Source organism: Perca flavescens, chromosome 6 (genome assembly GCF_004354835.1).
Source record: "Perca flavescens isolate YP-PL-M2 chromosome 6, PFLA_1.0, whole genome shotgun sequence".
In the NCBI taxonomy this organism is placed as follows: Eukaryota; Metazoa; Chordata; class Actinopteri; order Perciformes; family Percidae; genus Perca; species Perca flavescens.
In genome coordinates this window covers 16,319,747-16,338,540 of record NC_041336.1, presented here as the reverse complement: position 1 = coordinate 16,338,540, position 18,794 = coordinate 16,319,747, and the positions used below count along the sequence as shown (strand labels likewise).

Sequence of the window (18,794 nt, the reverse complement as noted above, 5' to 3'; positions counted from 1 at the left end):
TTTCCTTAGCAGATATACAATACGTGGTTCTAAAATTAAGCATCATTTTTGTCCCAGCACCTTTAAAATGTAACGGGAGCTCATACAAATAGGCTACATCATCTCTACGGTGTACAATCAACTATGTATGTGAACTTTTAACATATGGTTGTGTTGAATGAACACATGGGTTACATGTTTATCACCTTAAAAAAAACATTTTACATTTTATTGAGTTCAACTATTTTCAACAGCACTACCAAACCTGAAGACAAATCACATCCATTTTGTATAAATGATAAAATTAATCATACAAATCATCTTCTCATCTGAGGCACAACCAATGGTCCTTATTCATGATGAATGTCATGTCCTTAATTTTAGCATGCATTATTTCAGTAAACTTTATTCCTGCTCCCTCTCATAGCTTTGTAGGGAAGATTATTTACTTTGGTCTGTTTGCTGAACTCAATATCAATTTTGACATTTTGTAGCATTCTTGTCCAGTGCATAATTATCTGGTTCCAGTAAGTCTGAACTGAATATTCAACCTCTCAGTAGTCAATTAGTCAGTATTAAGACAAGTACTTAACTCATCAATTTGGCAGAATAAACTTAATTTTTTTTTTGTCCACTTAAACTCGTCCTCAGAGGATCTGCAGTCCGTCCACGGCAACTGTGTCCATAGCGAGGCCGTTCTCCAAAGCGGTGTGATAAATCTCCAAGGCCCGCTCCAGAGGCAGCGCTTCTCCCTCGCTGGTCTCAATGATGGCTATGGTCTCTCCAAACTCATTACACATGATAGTAGGAGTGCCCTGTGTCTGAGAGAAGAAAACCAAATTCAGAATAATTCAACAGCAGAGAGTACACGGACACGTTTACAGTTGCTGATTAAATGTAATCCTCTCGCTAATTTGAACTGGCTTAACTCTAAACTTTCACCTGAAATAGTTTAAAGGTTAACTTATAGAGGACTAAACTTCCTCCCTGGGTCCCTATGGCACCCAGCTCGTTGTTGGCTTCACGCAGGGCTTTGGGGATGAGTGAGTAGGATGTACATTCTGACCTGCGGAAGATCTGAGGCTTGGATCTGGATGAGCTGAGGCTGCCCGTTAGCTAGTTCCACTGCCGAAGTGTCCACCACTGCCACGGCAGAGCTGGTCTCCATGGCAGCGTGGGCAGCAGCCTCTTCATCCAGCCTCTGCTGCCTAGCGTGCGTCTTTTTGTGGTTCCTCAGGTTAGAGAAGGTCTTGAAGGCTTTGCCACACTGCGGGCACACATGTGGCCGTTCGCCTGTGTGTGTCCGACGGTGTTCAGCCAGGTGCATACTCTGGACAAAACCCTTTCCGCACACTTCACAGCGAAATGGCCGTTCCCCCGAGTGCGTGCGCAGGTGCTCTCGCAGGTGTGTGTTCTGACGGAAGCGTTTGCCGCACACTTGGCAAGGAAACGGGCGCTCACCCGTGTGGACCCGCTGGTGTAGTACAACTCCAGAGGAGGACACAAATAGTTTGCCACAGATAGGACACTGGTGGGCTTTGGGGCGCTTCCCGGTGGCGCACCGCGACCGCCCAGGGCCTAAGGCAAAGTGGCTCAGTCTGTGAAGTCGCAGATTGGCAGGAGAATTGAGCTTCTTCCCACAAACGTTACAATCTAGACCCCCCCGCACAAGACCGGTTGAATCCCCTGATGCGGTCTCTGCTGTGGTCGAGGTGGAGGGCTCGGAGGTCAACTCTGCTTGGTCGTTTGTCTCTTTGCCCTCTTTTGTCCCTGTGCCAGCCTGCACCAGGGCCGGGTGCTGCTGCAGACAGTGGCTGTCTCGTTGCCTCCTAGTCAGGAAGCCAGCCTCACAGTGGGGACATGGGAAAGGGGCCGGGGCCCCTGGATGTTGAGTGTAGCGATGTGCTGCTAACTTGATAGGCCAGCGAAAGGTGGCAGGGCAGTCCGGGCAGCACAGTGTTGCAGCATTGGAGTGCAGCAGGCTGTGCTGACGGAGGTTGGACGACTGAGAAAAGGAGCGGTGGCAGACGTCGCAGCGGTATGGGCGCACGCCAGAGTGGATGAGATTGTGCCTCATCAGATTGGCCAGAGCTGAGAAGGTTTTGCCGCAGTCAGAACACTGGAAGGGCCGCTCACCGGTATGAATGCGGATATGGTTGCGCACGTGGATTTGCTTCTTAAAAGACTTGCCACAGATGCCACAAAGAAAGCTGCGCTCGGTGACATGGGTCTTGCGTCGATGGTGAACGAGCTGTAGCTGGGAGGTAAAGGTCTTAGAGCAAGAACGACAAGAAAAGGGCCCTTTGTCCGACGGCGCAGCTGGGACTCCTCCACCAGTGTCCTCCAGGGGAGCAGGGTGTGTAGCTACGCCAGACTTGGTGGCGTCCTCCACCTGCTGGGGGTCACTGGTGTTGCCTAAAAGTGGGGCAGACACCTCCATGGTGTTGTCCTCCCCCTGCTTCTCCACTTCACCTCCTTCCACTGTGGTCGGACAACTTTGTATTGGATCTTCTCCCAATTTTTCCATCTCATCCTCTGTGAGAGGGGCCAGCAGGCTCATCTTTGTCTCATCCGTGAGACTATTCTTCTCTCTTGCTCTCTGTAGGATGGCCAGAGCAGAGGGAGATGCTCTTCTTGGAGCTGAGACCTGTACAAATAAGCATATTGTGTCAAATTGAAATGTCATACTACTTAAAGTGATGGTTCGGAGTAATTTCACCCTAGGGTCCTTTGCACCACGACCTCGAGCCAAACAACCCCCCCCCCCCCGAGAAGCTTTTTTCATCTGGGTTGAATATTGGGCGAGTTAGCATTATCAGCTGAATAGCTTAGTGCAGGCGCTAATGGATCCAGTGATGTATCTCGTAAGTTACCCCACTAATAATTCCCAAAATGATACCAAACTTCTACACTAGTACAAATAGGTTATGTACTCATAAAACAATGGATTGGAAAGTTTGTAAGTAGGCCTACACCAGGAGTTTATTTTAAATAACACTTGCCTGCTGGCTTCTGCTCTCTGCTGCTGCTGCTACCAGCAGTAAGACGAGTGCTTAGGGCCTTCTACAAATTACAACACCGAAAAGAGATGCAACAAAAATATTTATTAATTTAACTTATTTTTTTTAAAAGTGCTGTAGTATAACTAGCAGGAAACAAGTTATAATTGAGGTAGGTTTGTAGACATTACCTTATTTAATCATTAAATTTTTGTTGTATCTCTTTTCAGTGTTGTAATTTGTAGACGGCCCTAAGCACTCGTCTCACTGCCGGTAGCAGCAGCTGAGAGCAGAAGCCAGCAGGCAAGTGTTATTTAAAATAAACTCCTGGTGTACTTACAAACTTTCCAATCCATCGTTTTAGGAGTACATAACTTATTTGTACTGGTGTAGAAGTTTGGTATCATTTTGGGCATTATTAGTGGGGTCATGTACAAGATACATCACTGGATCCATTAGCGCCTGCGCTAAGCTATTCAGCTGATAACGCTACTCTACGCTAACTCTCCCAATGTTCGACCCAGGTGAAAAAAGCTTCTGGGGGGGTGTTTGGATCAAGGTCATGGTGCAAAGGCCCCTAGGGTAAAATTACTCAAAACCATCACTTTAACTTGAGGTTGTGGGGGATATGCTTATTTTACTACCATGGAGACAGGGACGGGTGTGCCAGATGGATCTCGGTTGAGGTGGGTCCTACGGTGGTAGAGGTACTTGGTCATGTTGGTGAAGGTTTTGTTGCAGAACTGACACTTGTGAAGGGGATCTGCAGTGTGGGACTTCCTGCAAAAGACCGGGATGAAAAGATGAAACGGACAGAAAAAGAATCAAACGTTCAAAAAAATATCAGCTGTTTGTTTATTTTAGTTATAGTTAGTTATGTAGGCTGCTGTGGTGTTTACCTGTGCATGATAAGAGTCATCTCAGTGGTGAAGCCATTGCCACAGTCCACACACAAGTACCTGGCCACGCCCGAGTGTGTGCGCATGTGTGTCTGCAGTGACGTCGCCTTCTTGAACACCCTGCCACACTCTGGACATTCATGCGTGCCCTGCTCGTGCACACGTTTGTGAGCAGCCAGCCGGTTGACGGAGGTGAAGGTGCGGCTACAGAGCTCACATTGTTGGGGCTTGGCCCAGGCAGCTGCTTTCTTCTCGGCTACTCTAATCCTAACGTCCTCCACCTTCTCTGTAGTCTCTTCCCTCCCTCGAACCTCCTCGAAGCCACTCATGACGCCTGGCTCTCCACTCTCTTTGTCCTGAGCCAGGAAGTGCTCTCCCTGGTGCTGGAGGAAGTCCTCTGGGGTCTGGAAGAGAAGGGAGCATTCTGAGCACTCATAAGGGTGGCTGACCACCATCTCTGTTGGCTGCTGCTGCTGGGTGTCATCCTGGATCCTGGGAGCCAACCTTAACTCCAGTCTCTTCCCCCCGTTCTCCAGGACCCCCAACTTTCTTGAAGAGCCTCGGCCCACGGCAGGCAACAGGGGGGGCAGCTTGGAGCGGCGCTGACTGGGGGTGGTGGAGTTGTCTGCCAGAGCTTGAGCTGTGAGAATCTGCAGGTGCATTGTGGCAGAGCCGGGGGTCGCGGTCACTGGAGGCAGCAGGGAGGAACGGGAGGCTGCAGCAGATTTTGAAACAGATTGACGTTTCTTCTGTTGTTGTTGTTGTTGTTGTTGTTGCTGCTGTTGTTGTTGTTGTTGCTGCTGCTGAGCAAGTACCTGGGAAATAGAAACAGGAATGTACAAACCGTAAATCCCTTCATCTAGTTCTCATTTAATTCCTCTGTTGTGATGCGTTTACAATCACAAGTACCTGTGCCAAGATCTCCCCAGCCTGCTGCTCACTCAGCACGTAGTTCTGCATATTGTTCAGTGGAGTGATGGTGCCATCCGACTGTAGCACGTATTCCTGTTGCAAGGGACAAAAAAAAAAAAAAAAAAAAAAAAAGCTTATATTTGTATGTAGTGCTACAGAAATTAACTTCCAGTAAGAATATCACAGATGCTAACAGTTCAGTGCTGACACTCCGATTCATGTCTTTTAGTTGAGTATCACATGCTTTGGAGACTACATGTCTGCTGTTTGGCTGGGACACCCATCCAAACTAGTATTCTCTAGACTTACAGTGCAGATGCAGCAAACCAATCTGCGCTGGCCTACACAACCCAGAGAGCCACTGAGATAAATGTTTCACTTCAAAGCAATTTGAATGCATTCTAGAGCATAAGGGCCTGACCCAAATGAAATGAATGCAAAGTCAATGACTCAGCAAAGTGAAACATTTTTATGAGTAAATTAGGGGTTACCAGATACACTCCTCAAATTTACAGTTGTTCCATTGTCAACTTCACTCTGTGATGAGATCTGACCCAGTATTAGTCTGCCAGTTTGATTCACGCAAACTCTACTTTGATAGTCTGGGACAAAACTCCCAATACAGATGACAATGCACTTCACACTCCACATACGTAAATCGAGTTCTAGGATGTGAATGAGTCTGCAGAATATAACCTACATCATTAAATCATCACACATTTGATTGTTTTTACTGCGCAATAACATGTTATTGATGCAACTACATTCAATTCAGGAAGCAACCTATTTAAACAAACTAATGGTTACTGTGTCTCCTAAAGAGTGTGGCACCAACAGTTGAAAAGCTTAACGAAGTACTGCACCAGTCGGTTTATTAAATTACCAATAAAAGACTACTATAGTATTCATACAGTCAAAGGTAGATTAATTCTACTTTCCAGATTAGAACGCAAATGTTTTACAGTTATTCGTTAAACTAGTTAAATAAGTTTCCCTTACCAACATGGTCTCTGTGTTACTGTGTGTGCTGCTCCTGCTGTGGGTCCGCCGGTGCTCCAGCCAGGTCTCAGGTGAGTCAAACAGAGCCAAACAGTCAAGACACTGGTACTGAACAGGTCCCGCCATCTCACCCTCTGACCGTTCCTCTGTCTCCAAAACCTCACACAGCTCTGGAGAACAAACATACACACAATATAAAAAGCCATACATTTACTTCCACGGAATAGCATGATGTTGCATCATGCACGTACTATCTACTGTACATTATTCATATATCAACCTATTTTATAGAGTCTATGATCTCAACACACTCCAATTTTTTAATCTTGCTCAAAATACACACAATCAAATGTCTCACCTTGATGCTCCACCTCCATCCCCGCCTCTCTCATGTGCATCTCCTGGTGCTGCAGCAGTTCCTCTGGGTTCACGAGGAGAGCCCCACACTCCAGACACTGGTACTGCTGGCTTTGCCCCATCTCTTGGACATCCTGGATGGCCATTGCCTCTCCTTCTCCTTCTCCTTCTCCCTCTTGGCCAGTGTGGATCTGCTGGTGGATCAGCACATCCTCAAGGGTGTTGAAGAGCTGGTGGCACTCACTGCACATATACTGGTGCTCCACATACACACCCTCTGCCTCCTCCTCTTGCTGCTGCTGCTCGGCCATGCTGGTACTGTGTGTGTGTGTGTGTGTGTGTGTGTGTGTGTTTGTTGGCCTATGTAGGTTGCAAGTGTATCATGGAAGACCGTGTGTGTGACAGGTGATGAGTTGTTGTACTAAAAATGTACTGCTGTGTCCGTGAATGAAGACTGCTTTTGTCATCCAGATGGCCAGTGTAAGAGCACACCTGTGGTAAACAAAAATAAATTAAAATGACCTAATATTAAATCAGCAGTTATGTAGCAGCCATCAAATGATTAGCATATGGTTTCAGTGTTTCTCTCACACAACCCAAAAAGAAAGGTACACGTCATTAAAACGTAACTAAGACCCAGTAGTGTTGACACAGATATTATGGAACAACCCCGCGTACAAACATCGCAATTTTCAGCCATTAGCCAAATGAAGGCCCTCTAATGCTAACAATAGGACCATGGTCAGCAGAACCTCGCTAATCACTGTCTGATTTTCCTCACAAATGTGATTCATATCTTTGTTTACAGTGTGTGATGGCATATGGAGAGCTGTTGGCGGCGCTCCCTCCGATATTGCAGACCAGTTTCTCGGCACCGCGGTTTCCTGACAGCGGCTCCCCGGTTCGTCGGGCGGTCCGTCAGGCGGCGCTACCCACTTTTCCCCGAAGCTCTCTGGCTACGACAGCGGGCCCTTCTTTCCCTTTACCTCTACTTACTCTCGTTGGACAATCCCTCGTGTAGTCATCACTCTTCGTTCACACAAGTGTGTGCGTTTTTGTTAGTCCCTTGTGACCATCTGTGGCGTGGAAATACTAAAATATGAATGATGTCCGTGGGAAATTGCATTTCAATGCGTGAAATGAAACGTTTGCCCGCCGATCTCCTCCATTCTTGTGAAACGAAGCCCCGCCCAATGCGGTAGTCTCGCCATTTCAGAATCTGTGATTGGACATGCTGACTGTCAATCCTAAACTGTCCTGATGGGCATTGTAGTTTTTTTTGTCGACCGTACGAGTACAATTTTCCCCGAGCCTTTTTCATTTAATTTTCAGTATAATTTTAAGTTATGCAATTTTAAGTTAGCTACTTTATGTGCTTTGTCGGATATTTAGAATAATTTAGGCGTACATACATTGTTGCTTTGTTTGTTTAAAAAGAAACGTTGACACTGTGTTGGCTAACCGTATATGTCCATAACCCAACGTCAAAGTACCACTGAGGTATTCATTGTGATTTTCGTCATATTTTCTTTAGTACCGTAGTGTGGACTCGAAACCCCCAATAACTCATTTTCCCAGTAACCCTTGCGAGCTTTACGTCGTTGTGCGTCAACTCCCCAGTCCCCCCACCATCACCGTTCTACAGAGGAAGAAAGGGGGAGACGGGCTACCTATACAGAACGCTGTAAGTGTAGTTTATATTTATATCGAATATTAAAATACACCTATATATAGCTTAAGTTTGTGCCGGTCTGGCTGCTAATAACGTTCAACCTTGCCCCGGCTTTAGTTCACACAAATATGAGCGGCAGCGGGCGGCCCAGGACCAGCTCATTCGCTGAGCCTCCCGGAGCTCCCGGATCCGCTGCAGCCGGTGCCGGATCAGCAGTAGCCGGTGGAAGCTCGACAGGAAAAACTGGGGCTTCACAAGCCAGTGGAAGCAGCTCGGCGAGCTTTGGGAATTTGAAACTGCCTAGTAAGTAGTGTTTTGTAATTACATCATAAGCACAGTTTACATGTTATTACAAAGGCTCGGACTGTGCGTTACTTTTTAGAGAAATGTGTCGGGAGTGTGCTTAATTTCGATCATTGTCGCGGAGCTAACCTTTAGCCAGCAAGCTGTTAGCAAACTTAAGTTAGCTGTCCAGCTAACGTTAGCTGTGTTTTTCATTAACTGTTAACGAACCATTGCAATCAAGGGATTTTATCGCATAGCTAGCATTGTCGTTAGCTGCTGGTGGCGAGATTTTTTTAGCTATAACGTTATATATGATATTTCGACGGAAAATAATGTTATGTAAATGTTTTCGGCAACATTACCTAACATTATCTTTGCATTGTAACCCAAGAATAGAAGTGGTGTTAGCCGTCGCTCTGATATATTCGTCATAATATCAGATATGCAAGCTAGCTAGCTTTCTAACGTTTGTAAAGAGTAGTTTGAAATTGTCTTGCCTAACTTTTTAGGCGTCATCCTCGGTCCAGTCTGATATTGCACAAATAGTTTTTGCCAAACTAGGGTTGCGATACTATACTTATTCTGGTAGCCAGAAGAAATAGACATTGAAATCAGTGAAAATATCCCAAACTAGTTGGGTTCCAGATTCTTATTAACCAGCACATTTTAAACTAATCTAACTACTCCCCTGGAGGTCTACACATGGGTTTAAACTGCTGGTCCAGTATGTCCACCTCAGGTCATCTTTCATCAAGAAAGTGAGATTTCTATCTTAGTATAGTGGAAACAGTTTGGTAAACCTTTTTTTTTTTTTTTTTTGGCACATTGCCTGTGCAACTGTGTCAGCACCCCCTAAGTTCTGAATTCAATTACATTTCTGTGCACCTTAGAGGAAGCCATTATTCGCTTAGGTAGGCTGTCTACTTTCGCACTGATGGTTGAACATGTTCACTATCTTCATCATTTTGACACCTCTACTGGAAACCCTGGCTTGCCAACAGCAAAGTCCCTACAGTTGGTTTTGCTGGTGTGATGATAATAACTTGCAGAATACTCAGGGGTCATGTCGCTATTCAGCGGTAGCAGTTGGCTGAAGATTTGTAGGGTTGGACAGAGGTGTACAAAAGGACATACTGGGAGAGACACAAGAAAATAGTATCACAGCTCTTCAAAACAGGAATAAAACTGCTATTTGGGGCCTGACAGAAAATAATGTGTTATTAGGACAGGTGAATTTGCTAACAAAGATGAATGAAATGAATCAAAGTCAAACATCAAAGGTGACTCAAGCTGCTGTGTAGTAAGTCTTTGCTAAACTTAGTACATGCAGCCAATCGGCAGATCTTCATCAGGTGATTTGGCTCATTCACATCCGACTGTTCCCTTGTTCAGTTTTCCGAATATCTCAGTCGTGGTCACCAGGGTCTGTTGCATTTTGTGAAAGCATTGTTCTTGTGTCAAAGCTGCCCGGACCCTGACCACTGTCTTAATGTGCATGGGGAAAACTGAGCTTGAGGAAGGGTGATGTCTGCCTGCTCAGACATGGTCAGATGCTGTGTAGCAGCAATGTTAAGAAGGTTGCTTTCTGCTACTCTACTCTCTGTGATTTTGCCAATACTGCCAATCACACAAGACAGATGTCACTATTAACCTCTATTTACTTTTGTCAGACAACTTGGCAGCATGTAACAGGGATTTGATCAGTGACTTAAGTGCAGCAGTGAAGCAATATCTGTACTTGATTACCGGTAGCATTAACAAGTCACTATTGAACCACTACTTTATACTTCTTCAGTTTTCTGACACAGAAAGAGAAAAATATGTTAACAGGAATAGGGATGCACCGATCCGACTTTTTCAGTCCCGATACCAATGCCCGGGCTTTGTGTATCTGTCGATACCCGATACCATTCCGATACCGTTGTTTAATTAATAATAAACTGTATACCTTCCACCTTATACCTTCTTTCCACCATGTGGAAGAGACTAAAGCCAACAGACCTTCCTAACTAAACATTACTTTCCTAACTAAGACAAAATAACATAGATGTAATGTATTGAATTCTTATTTGTTATTTAAAAAACAATTGTGCATTCAAATCGAAAATATAATGTAATCAAAAAATAAATTTAAATAACTAACAATAATGGGCCACCTTTTTATATAGGTTTATAATGGTTTATTCTACTGTCAGGAGTTCATAGAATATCACAAAAACATGTTAATGTCATCATGTTTAATAAAAGCTTTGATTACTAAAGGGTTTGGTTCCACGACATTATACAATAACTTTATATGAAGGAGAATCCATGAAACGGTTACAAAAGCTAAACAATTTCAGTTGTGCAAACTGCAAAGTAGTAAAACTCAAATCGAATGAATACACATACAAACAAGTTTAACATTGTTTCCCATTCAAAACAAAATAGTTGTAAGCTAGTTGTATAAACACAACCTTGGCCACAGGTAAGTTAGGTTGTTGTAGTGTGGTTGTAGTGGGCGAGTGAACGTAGCTCCGCTGTCAGCCTCCTTCGCTGTTTGAATAATGTTAGTAGAATGGTGGACGTATTTCAGCGAGGCGAGACATCTTAAATCCAGTGTCATTGCTCTGAACCCATCTCTCGCAACGGTCTGTAGCGGGACCGGAGGTGGATTGCGTTCATAATGTTGCTCCGCTGCATGCTTGAAGTGACATGTCTTTCACTTTAGCATGGTAACATTAGCACGGCCGAGTAACCTTAGAGCGACGGGCAACAACAGTGGCTAAATTATGTCTGATTTTTTTAGAAACAGAAAACTTGGGAACAACAGACGGCTCCTCTCTTGAGCACACGTTGTTCTGGTGTATCTCCGGTCTTTCTTCATCCTCTAGCTAACTTTCTTCTCGGTTCTTGAATGTGCAGTAGCGACCGGAGCCTCTCCCAGCTTAACAGACGGTTATGCTACCTGGCTAGCTAGGCTAGCAGCTATAATGTTACCCAGCATACCGTTGGGCAGTGTACATTTGTAAATGTAAAATGATTAGTGTTAGAAACTGTTTAAGTCACAAATTGTTATATGCTATGGTGTTTTATCCTTTTAAGAGAGTTAGTTGTGGGTTAATTGTTGTGTTATAAAGTTACTACCATGAGTGAGAAGGGTACGCAGTTAACAGTGGTCCCGGTGCTGTGACTGAGAGGGAAAAAAAACTGCATCGGCCCAGCTATTTTGTCAATATCGGGGCGATATCCGATCCTAATATCGGATCGGTGCAGCCCTAAGCAGGAACAACTAAATGGTAGTGATCGATTTTAATAGATTCGGTAACCGGTTCGCGTGCCCTCGGCGGGGTGGAGGGGGAGTGATCGCGTTCCCCCGCCAGGAACCAAGACACCGTGGAAGACTTGAGCGTTTGCAGTTACATTCTCTGGCCTCATGTTACCTTACATAAAAATGATCCCAATCCATGACAGTAACTACCATGTAGTTATGGTATAAAGACATTTAAATTTAACTACCAAAAAGAGAGTATTTGTATGTGATTGGATTAGCATTTGTTCAGTAGCCTGGTGCACAGTCAAAGTGCTAATCCAGTTGAGGCCTGAGGTATAAAGACTTTAAATTTAGGGGATGCAAAAATGTTGGATCAGAAAAAAGCAAAGAAGAACATAAACAACAATAGCTGTGTGGTATAGTTTTCTGGTCAGCAAATTTAAGGACCAGTGATAGTTATTGGTATAGTAGGTGTCCCTGCTTGAGGTCTGGTAAATTGAAGCATCTTCCAGTGTGGAGGATGGGAAATGTGTACACAAATGGATTAAAAGGCACCAATAGCTTTGGAGTGATTTATCCAAGCCATGCCCAGTGTAAATCCATCACTAAGCAAGGTGCGGTTATAATTTCTATAGGCCATAAATGATAAAATACTCATAATTTGTCATTCAAATGCTGATCATTTTATCAATTTAAAAGTGTGCTTGAGTTTACACGTACAAACAAGCTCCAAACTAATTGCCTTTTAGTGTGGGTGTGATGAGAGTCACTCTGCTCATCCCTTTTCTCTTACTCATCAAGCTTGTGTTGACGTATCAGAAACCAAAGCTATTCACTGACAGCTGGGCAGAGTGCTCATCTTTGCATTCATTATTCAAGCGACTATCATGCCACAGCTGCTCCATATTTAATGTGCTTCACTCTGACTTAACTTGTTTAAAAAGAGTGTGAAAGATGCTAAAAGGAAATACAGAAGAATGTTGTATTGTGGATCTGGAAAACAGGAATGTGCAGGAACCACACGCTCGGCATAGAGATCAGATCTAGGCAAATCATGTGGCTGTGCTATCGGCTGCTGTTAAGGCCTGCTGATAACCTTGAAAAACGTTTGGCTAGAAAATTGAAAAAAAAAAAATAGCAAAGTATACAGTTGTCTTTTGTCATCGGGAATCAATTGGAGAATAATTTTGTCATCAATGTTTTTCATATAGACAGAAAAAGCAGTTGATAAAGCCAAATTACGGTCCTTTTTTTAAATTTATGGGAGAGATCAAAATGCTTAATTTTCTGACATCATTTTGAGAGTTGGAGACCTACTAGAGATCAAGAGGGGTCCTGTTCAGACAGGCGAAGTGAGCAAGCCCAGGAAATGGAAGCACTTCTGGGTGTGCTTCTGTCCATGCAATTTTTTTATTACAGGCTCTGACAAGCCTTTTGGCAATGGCCCTCTTCTCTGCTGTTCTTCCCCTCGCAGTGTGATTGCTTCTGGTGGCGATTTGTCAAATAATTTTTGACCCAACACAGGCACGGGCGTAAAACACTGAGCAGCTACTTAACTTGACCCTAACTAGAGCTGTCAGTTACGGTTACATCTTGAACATCTCCCTTTTCCTGATTTCCACAAGGTCAAACATTCTGTCCTAAATGAGAATATTCAGACAGGTGACAAATTAATGGAAAAACCTGAATAAATGAGTGGAAAAAATATATAGAATTTAGATGCTTCCATTTAGGTGTACTGCATTATATAATTAAGCAATTAGCATACTGTCATGCTCTGTGGCATATATAAAAATGTAGAGCAGGCTCAGTTAACCTTGATCACCTATATCCTATGATGATACTTTTATATCCTCATAGGAGAGGTCTCTTCCAGGATGACAATGTCCCCATCCATAGGGCACGAGTGGTTACTGAATCGTTTGAGGAATATAAGGGGAGAATTTAGACCAAGGTGTTAGACTGAGCTCTCTGCCACGGTCATCTAAACGCCATGAGGGAATTTCTTTTGGAAGAATGGTGTTCATCCCTCCAGTAGAGTTCCAGAGACTCGTGGAATCTACGCTAAAGCGCATTGAAGATGTTTTGGCAGCTTGTGGTGGCCCTACACCTTACTAAGACACTTAGTGTTGGTTTTTCACCCATCATTATGTATTATGTACAGTACAGGCCAAAAGTTTGGACACACCTTCTCATTCAACGTGTTTCTTTATTTTCATGACTATTTCCATTGTAGATTCTCACTGAAGGCATCAAAACTATGAATGAACACATATGGAATTATGTACTTAACAAAAAAGTGTGAAATAACTGAAAACATGTCTTATATTTTAGATTCCTCAAAGTAGCCACCCTTTGCTTTTTTTGATAATTCTGCAAACCCTTGGTGTTCTCTCAATGAGCTTCATGAGGTAGTCACCTGAAATGGTTTTCACTTCACAGGTGTGCTTTGTCAGGGTTAATTAGTGGAATTTGTTCCCTTATTAATAAAAAAGCAAAGGGTGACTACTTTGAAGAACCTAAAATATAAGACATGTTTTCAGTTATTTCACACTTTTTTGTTAAGTACATAATTCCATATGTGTTCAGTCATAGTTTTGATGCCTTCAGTGAGAATCTACAATGTAAATAGTCATGAAAATAAAAAGGAAACTCATTGAATGAGAAGGTGTGTCCAAACTTTTGGCCTGTACTGTACATGATTTCCTTGACTGAGGTAATGCCATAAAACATGTACTAAATACAACTACGTGCTTAACTGGCTTTTACACACGGATTACATCAATTTATCCCTGGGGTATATGTATATTATTGGAATGGGGACGTTGAGGTAATTGAGATTGCAGAGGTGCTGAGCTGGACCTGTGATTGAGAATGTAACCAATTCAGAAAGACACACAGACACAGGTTAAATCTGTTATCTGAATGGGTCAACACACATCACCCAACCTGGCTTTGAGACTCTTGTCCTGAACTGGGTTCAACGTGGGTTGCAGGGACCTGGTCCAGGCACTCCTGTTTGGAATTTGTTACTGGTCGGGCTGTACCAAATAGTAGAAGTTTCATTCATAATGTTGACATTCCAATTCCAAATCAACATTTGAATGCTGCACAGCTTTTTATTTTTTTGCATGTTTATTAATTCAGTTAAAAAATAAATAAATTAGGCTACACTAATATTAGTGGTGTTATACTATTTGTAGAATTTGATTCCAGTGGTGGCTGCATAGGATTGTGTTCGACTTGTGTGATCCAAACATTTCCAATAACTCCAGTGTTGTAAAGTCCAAAAATTAAAATGTATTGAAAAAAGATGTAATCAAAATTTGCCATAGGTGGAGAATTATTGCCAGCAAAGCAAAGAATTTGGCTGTGAGCAAAACTGAAACAAATTGTATTGGTTAGCCCCTTAACATTCCACCCCCTTTTTCCAGAGGGGTTGGGGACAAGGGATGTTTAGGGGGAGATATCATTTGTTACTCAGGTTTTAGTGCTCAAAAAAACATATTTTAAAAAAAATTGTCAAATGCCACGTTAAAACGCCAAGACCTTGAGGAACACAATACAAAATCCTTGCTGAGATTTGGGGATTTCTGCAAGAATTGCATTTTTGGTGGATTTTATGGCAGGACTTATGTTCTAGAAACTGCTGAGAAACCCTCTTATTGTCAATATACCTAAGAAAGCAATGCATATTTTGAATTCTCTTGGTCTCTAGTTTGAGGTTGTAAAGTTTCATGAGGCTGTAAAGTTTCATGAGGCTGTGCTTATCCTCGAAGTCTCAACCGGTCATTTTATACACTTTTTCAAAAGGTTCAGAAAATGGTTTCACTAAATTTAAAATGGCTACTATGTAGACTAACATAATCACACATGAATACAACTGAGCTCATTGAATCAACAAGAGTCTGAGCTTTCTAGTCATGCAAAATTTATGCAATCCCAAGATCCCAATAAGTGGACATTTTCAAAGAATAGGTGCAAATTATTGCCCAAACTGCATGTGGTTAGCATAAAGTGGGCATGTCTGAAAATGGGATATCATGGGTACCCATATAATCCATTTTTATTCAGATATCTTGAGGTGAGAGGTCAAGGAACCCCCTTTTAGAGATGTTAGCATGACATGGTTTAATGGTACCATTGGATTCCTAAGATTGTTTACTTAATATGACACTCATGTTCTCACTCCAGCTCCAAATTTAAGCCTGCTATAGCCTCTGAAAGACAAAAAGTCAGCCAGGCCCACTTGCAGGCCATTGGATTTCCAAGAAGTTATTGTACTTTGGAATTACATGAGTAATATTTTGTTTGAATTGTAGCATGTTTGGAATACTGGTGTAGTCTTGAGTCTCCGTAATTGTGATTAGGTCTATTGAAAGAATTCTGAAAGTCGAATATAAATCGGTTGGCAGACGTTAGCTAATCTCACTCTTCTCATGTCATGTCTGATGAACAATAATGGTAGAAAATAATGTAAACAGAGAGCGACGAAATGCAATGCGCCATGACGTAGGTCCCCTTCAAGGCCAGGCCAATGTTGGAAGTTCCTCTAGCGGACAGAACGTGTAACAACAACCACATGCTTATAGTGCCATTGACAATGCATAAGCTTGAGTAGTGTAGTACATATTTATAACAGGCTGCATTTGAGCATTAACTATTTGAATATTATTTGAATATTAAAAACAATAACAAATGAAATTGTAACAAATAATAAATAACAAATGGTATTATAGAGGAAGACTGACTGCTCTAATTGTGACGACAAGGGATTCATCTTTGACAGTCACATATGAATGGGTATAACTTATGTTTGAGGTGGTTTGGGCTAGTTTCACCGAGGGAACCAACTCATTACCAGCCATTGGAGTGTGTCTGGAGGGGAGCCACCACATAGGTCACAGCCATTTAGAAAAGGAGGAAGGCTTGTTAATGTTTAGCTTCCATATCTCAGGGACACATGACATATGGAAAGGCTAAACTGGAGAGGATCATGTCACAATGTTTATCACATGTCTAAACATCACTTTATCTATGAAAAAATGCAGTGCCTTTTCACAACAGAATGTTTGTATGTTTAAATTTTTCAAACTTTCAGGATCTTTCTAACAAGGTGTATTTGTGCTCTTATCCACAGGAGACAGTGGCAAGGTGACAACGGTGGTAGCCACACCTGGCCAGGGCCCCGATCGCCCACAGGAAGTGTCCTATACAGACATAAAGGTTATAGGAAATGGCTCCTTTGGAGTGGTCTACCAGGCTCGGCTCATCGACAGCCAGGAGATGGTGGCAATTAAGAAAGTTCTCCAAGACAAGAGGTTTAAGGTATGTTTAGAAGAGCTTACGGTCATATAATTACAGAAAGCTATAAACTTTGCATCTACAAAGAAGGTTGTGTTGGCTTTTGGTAGACGCAAATTACTTTGTTTATTGCTCTTTTACTCTGTGGATTATCATATGACGTTCTTCAGTAATTTTCCTGGATTACAGACCTGTGCCAGTTTGCTATGTCGGTCATTTTTTTGCACAAGTCACAATTTTATTTATTTTTTATTTTTTTTCTTCTTCATGCAGAATAGGGAGCTGCAAATTATGAGGAAATTGGACCACTGCAACATTGTGAGGCTACGTTACTTCTTCTACTCCAGTGGAGAAAAGGTGTGTATGCACTGACTTGATGTTTTATGCTGTATGAATCAAGTTTCTAGATGAAGCACTCTTCCTCCACACCCAGCAATGTAATGGTGCATGCATCATTGATGATTCATAGACATGTTTTAGACAAGGTGATCCTGGCCTTTATTGTACATTCAATTTACAGTTTTAACGTAACGTTCGAAGGGATCATCAAGTACTTTTGCCAAATTGCTCTGATTACCATTGTGGTTTTGCCAACAATGTATCTGTGTCTGATACTTTATATGTAAGCCATGTGCAATGGCGCATAGTGCATTTTGTTATTGTTTTTTAACTCAGCCACTGTAGAAAGTAGAAATTCATGTATCCTATTTCAAAGATTTATGAATTCAGTTTTATGTAGGGTTCAATAAGCTTTAATATCCTACCCTGTATTTGAGTCAGACATGATTTACACTGAAGGGGTTTTCCCTACCATCACAGCCCTGTAGCCAAATGAAAATGGAAAAGTACTATGATGAAAAGTGGTACAGGCTTTGTCCACAACGGTTGTCGTTTTACACACTCACAGCACGCACACTTGTTAAAGGGATAGTTTGGATCTTTTGAAGTGGGGTAGTATGAGGTACTTATCCATAGTCGGTGTATAACCTACAGTGGATGGCACGCCGCAAGTTTGGAGAAGTGGGCAGGAGTCCCGACACGGAAGCTAAGGAATGTACTGCTGTGGATGGGGCCACACAGCAAAATGTATTTTGTGTGAATATGTATAGTTTTTAGTAAAATAACATTAAATTCCCCCTCCCCACCCCCCGTAACAACCGCAAAACCCTGCACTGCATTGTACTATATTTACTATGGCAGGCTTGCTGTGTTCACACTCATAATGATGGATGTGTTTTATTACGTATATCATGTAAAGGTTGTGTAAATGAGCAGCATCAACAGCAATTGTTTATTTTAATCATTGTTTGCACTAAATATTCATTTAAGATAATAACTACAAAGCATAAAATAAATGTTTTCATATTGTCTTTCTAAAAGCAATCTTCAATCATATAGCTAATCACTGCATACAATTACAATTATTTTTTGTTTATGTACGCCCTCCATGTACAACCCAACGTATTTTATGAGATTGGTTTGTTTTATAATCATAACATCACTTTTACATTGCACCTCTTAATTATACAGCCCTTTTTCCTTTTTTCCTCCTTTCCAGAAAGATGAGGTGTATTTGAATCTGGTGCTGGACTTTGTCCCTGAGACAGTGTACAGGGTGGCTCGGCATTTCAACAAGGCCAAGACCACCATCCCCATCATCTATGTTAAGGTATGTATATACACACACACACACACAGATGGTTTTGCAGCTGGGCAGTTCCCCCTAACTGCTTTGACCACGCCACTATAGGCAGCAAAACTCCCAACAAGTAAAAGCAAAAAAATTAGCTTGTTGTTTATTATGAACTTTTGTAAATAACAATCAGTTTACATTTTTTTTTAAACAAACTTAAATTAATTGTAATGAATATAGGGGGGTATGACTTTCTGGCTGTAATGTGTTTAAAACCTGTGTTTTCAACAACTGAATGTGGTCATAGAGCCGATGCTATAAAAACACCAATGGCGTTTGTTATAGCTTTAGCCCGATCTGGGGCCTGTTGCACAAAACCAGGATAAGGGATTAAACTGGGATATTCCAATTACCCTGGATTAATTTAGCCTTGACTTGGTTGCACAAAAGCAGAGGCACTTAAGTTACCATGGAGATTTATTCTGTGTAGCTAGCCTGCTCC

General features: G+C 42.4%; 2 protein-coding genes across 3 annotated transcripts in view; one reads left to right on the top strand and one right to left on the bottom strand.

Moving 5' to 3' along the window:
• Positions 1-27: 27 nt before the first annotated feature.
• On the bottom strand, positions 28-7,363 carry znf526 (zinc finger protein 526). 2 transcript variants are annotated; one of them, XM_028580916.1, is made up of 8 exons: positions 7,142-7,363; positions 6,147-6,637; positions 5,789-5,958; positions 4,787-4,882; positions 3,878-4,692; positions 3,623-3,758; positions 1,046-2,626; positions 28-800 (listed from the first exon to the last, which is right to left on the bottom strand). In XM_028580916.1, exons 2-8 carry the CDS (start codon positions 6,454-6,456, stop codon positions 627-629), a joined length of 3,282 nt encoding a protein of 1,093 aa, XP_028436717.1. In that variant the 5' UTR covers positions 6,457-6,637; positions 7,142-7,363; the 3' UTR covers positions 28-626. The 2 variants fall into 2 exon arrangements, with proteins under 2 accessions (XP_028436717.1, XP_028436718.1); XM_028580917.1 differs by lacking the exon at positions 7,142-7,363 and adding an exon at positions 6,952-7,119.
• The window catches only part of gsk3ab (glycogen synthase kinase 3 alpha b), a 24,363-nt gene continuing 12,628 nt past the window's right edge, over positions 7,060-18,794 (top strand). Inside the window, exons 1-5 of the mRNA XM_028581007.1 lie at positions 7,060-7,829; positions 7,935-8,120; positions 16,496-16,683; positions 16,933-17,016; positions 18,218-18,328. Coding sequence (XP_028436808.1) covers positions 7,946-8,120; positions 16,496-16,683; positions 16,933-17,016; positions 18,218-18,328 — 558 coding nt within the window. The 5' untranslated portion in view covers positions 7,060-7,829; positions 7,935-7,945. The remainder of the gene's footprint in view (positions 7,830-7,934; positions 8,121-16,495; positions 16,684-16,932; positions 17,017-18,217; positions 18,329-18,794) is intronic.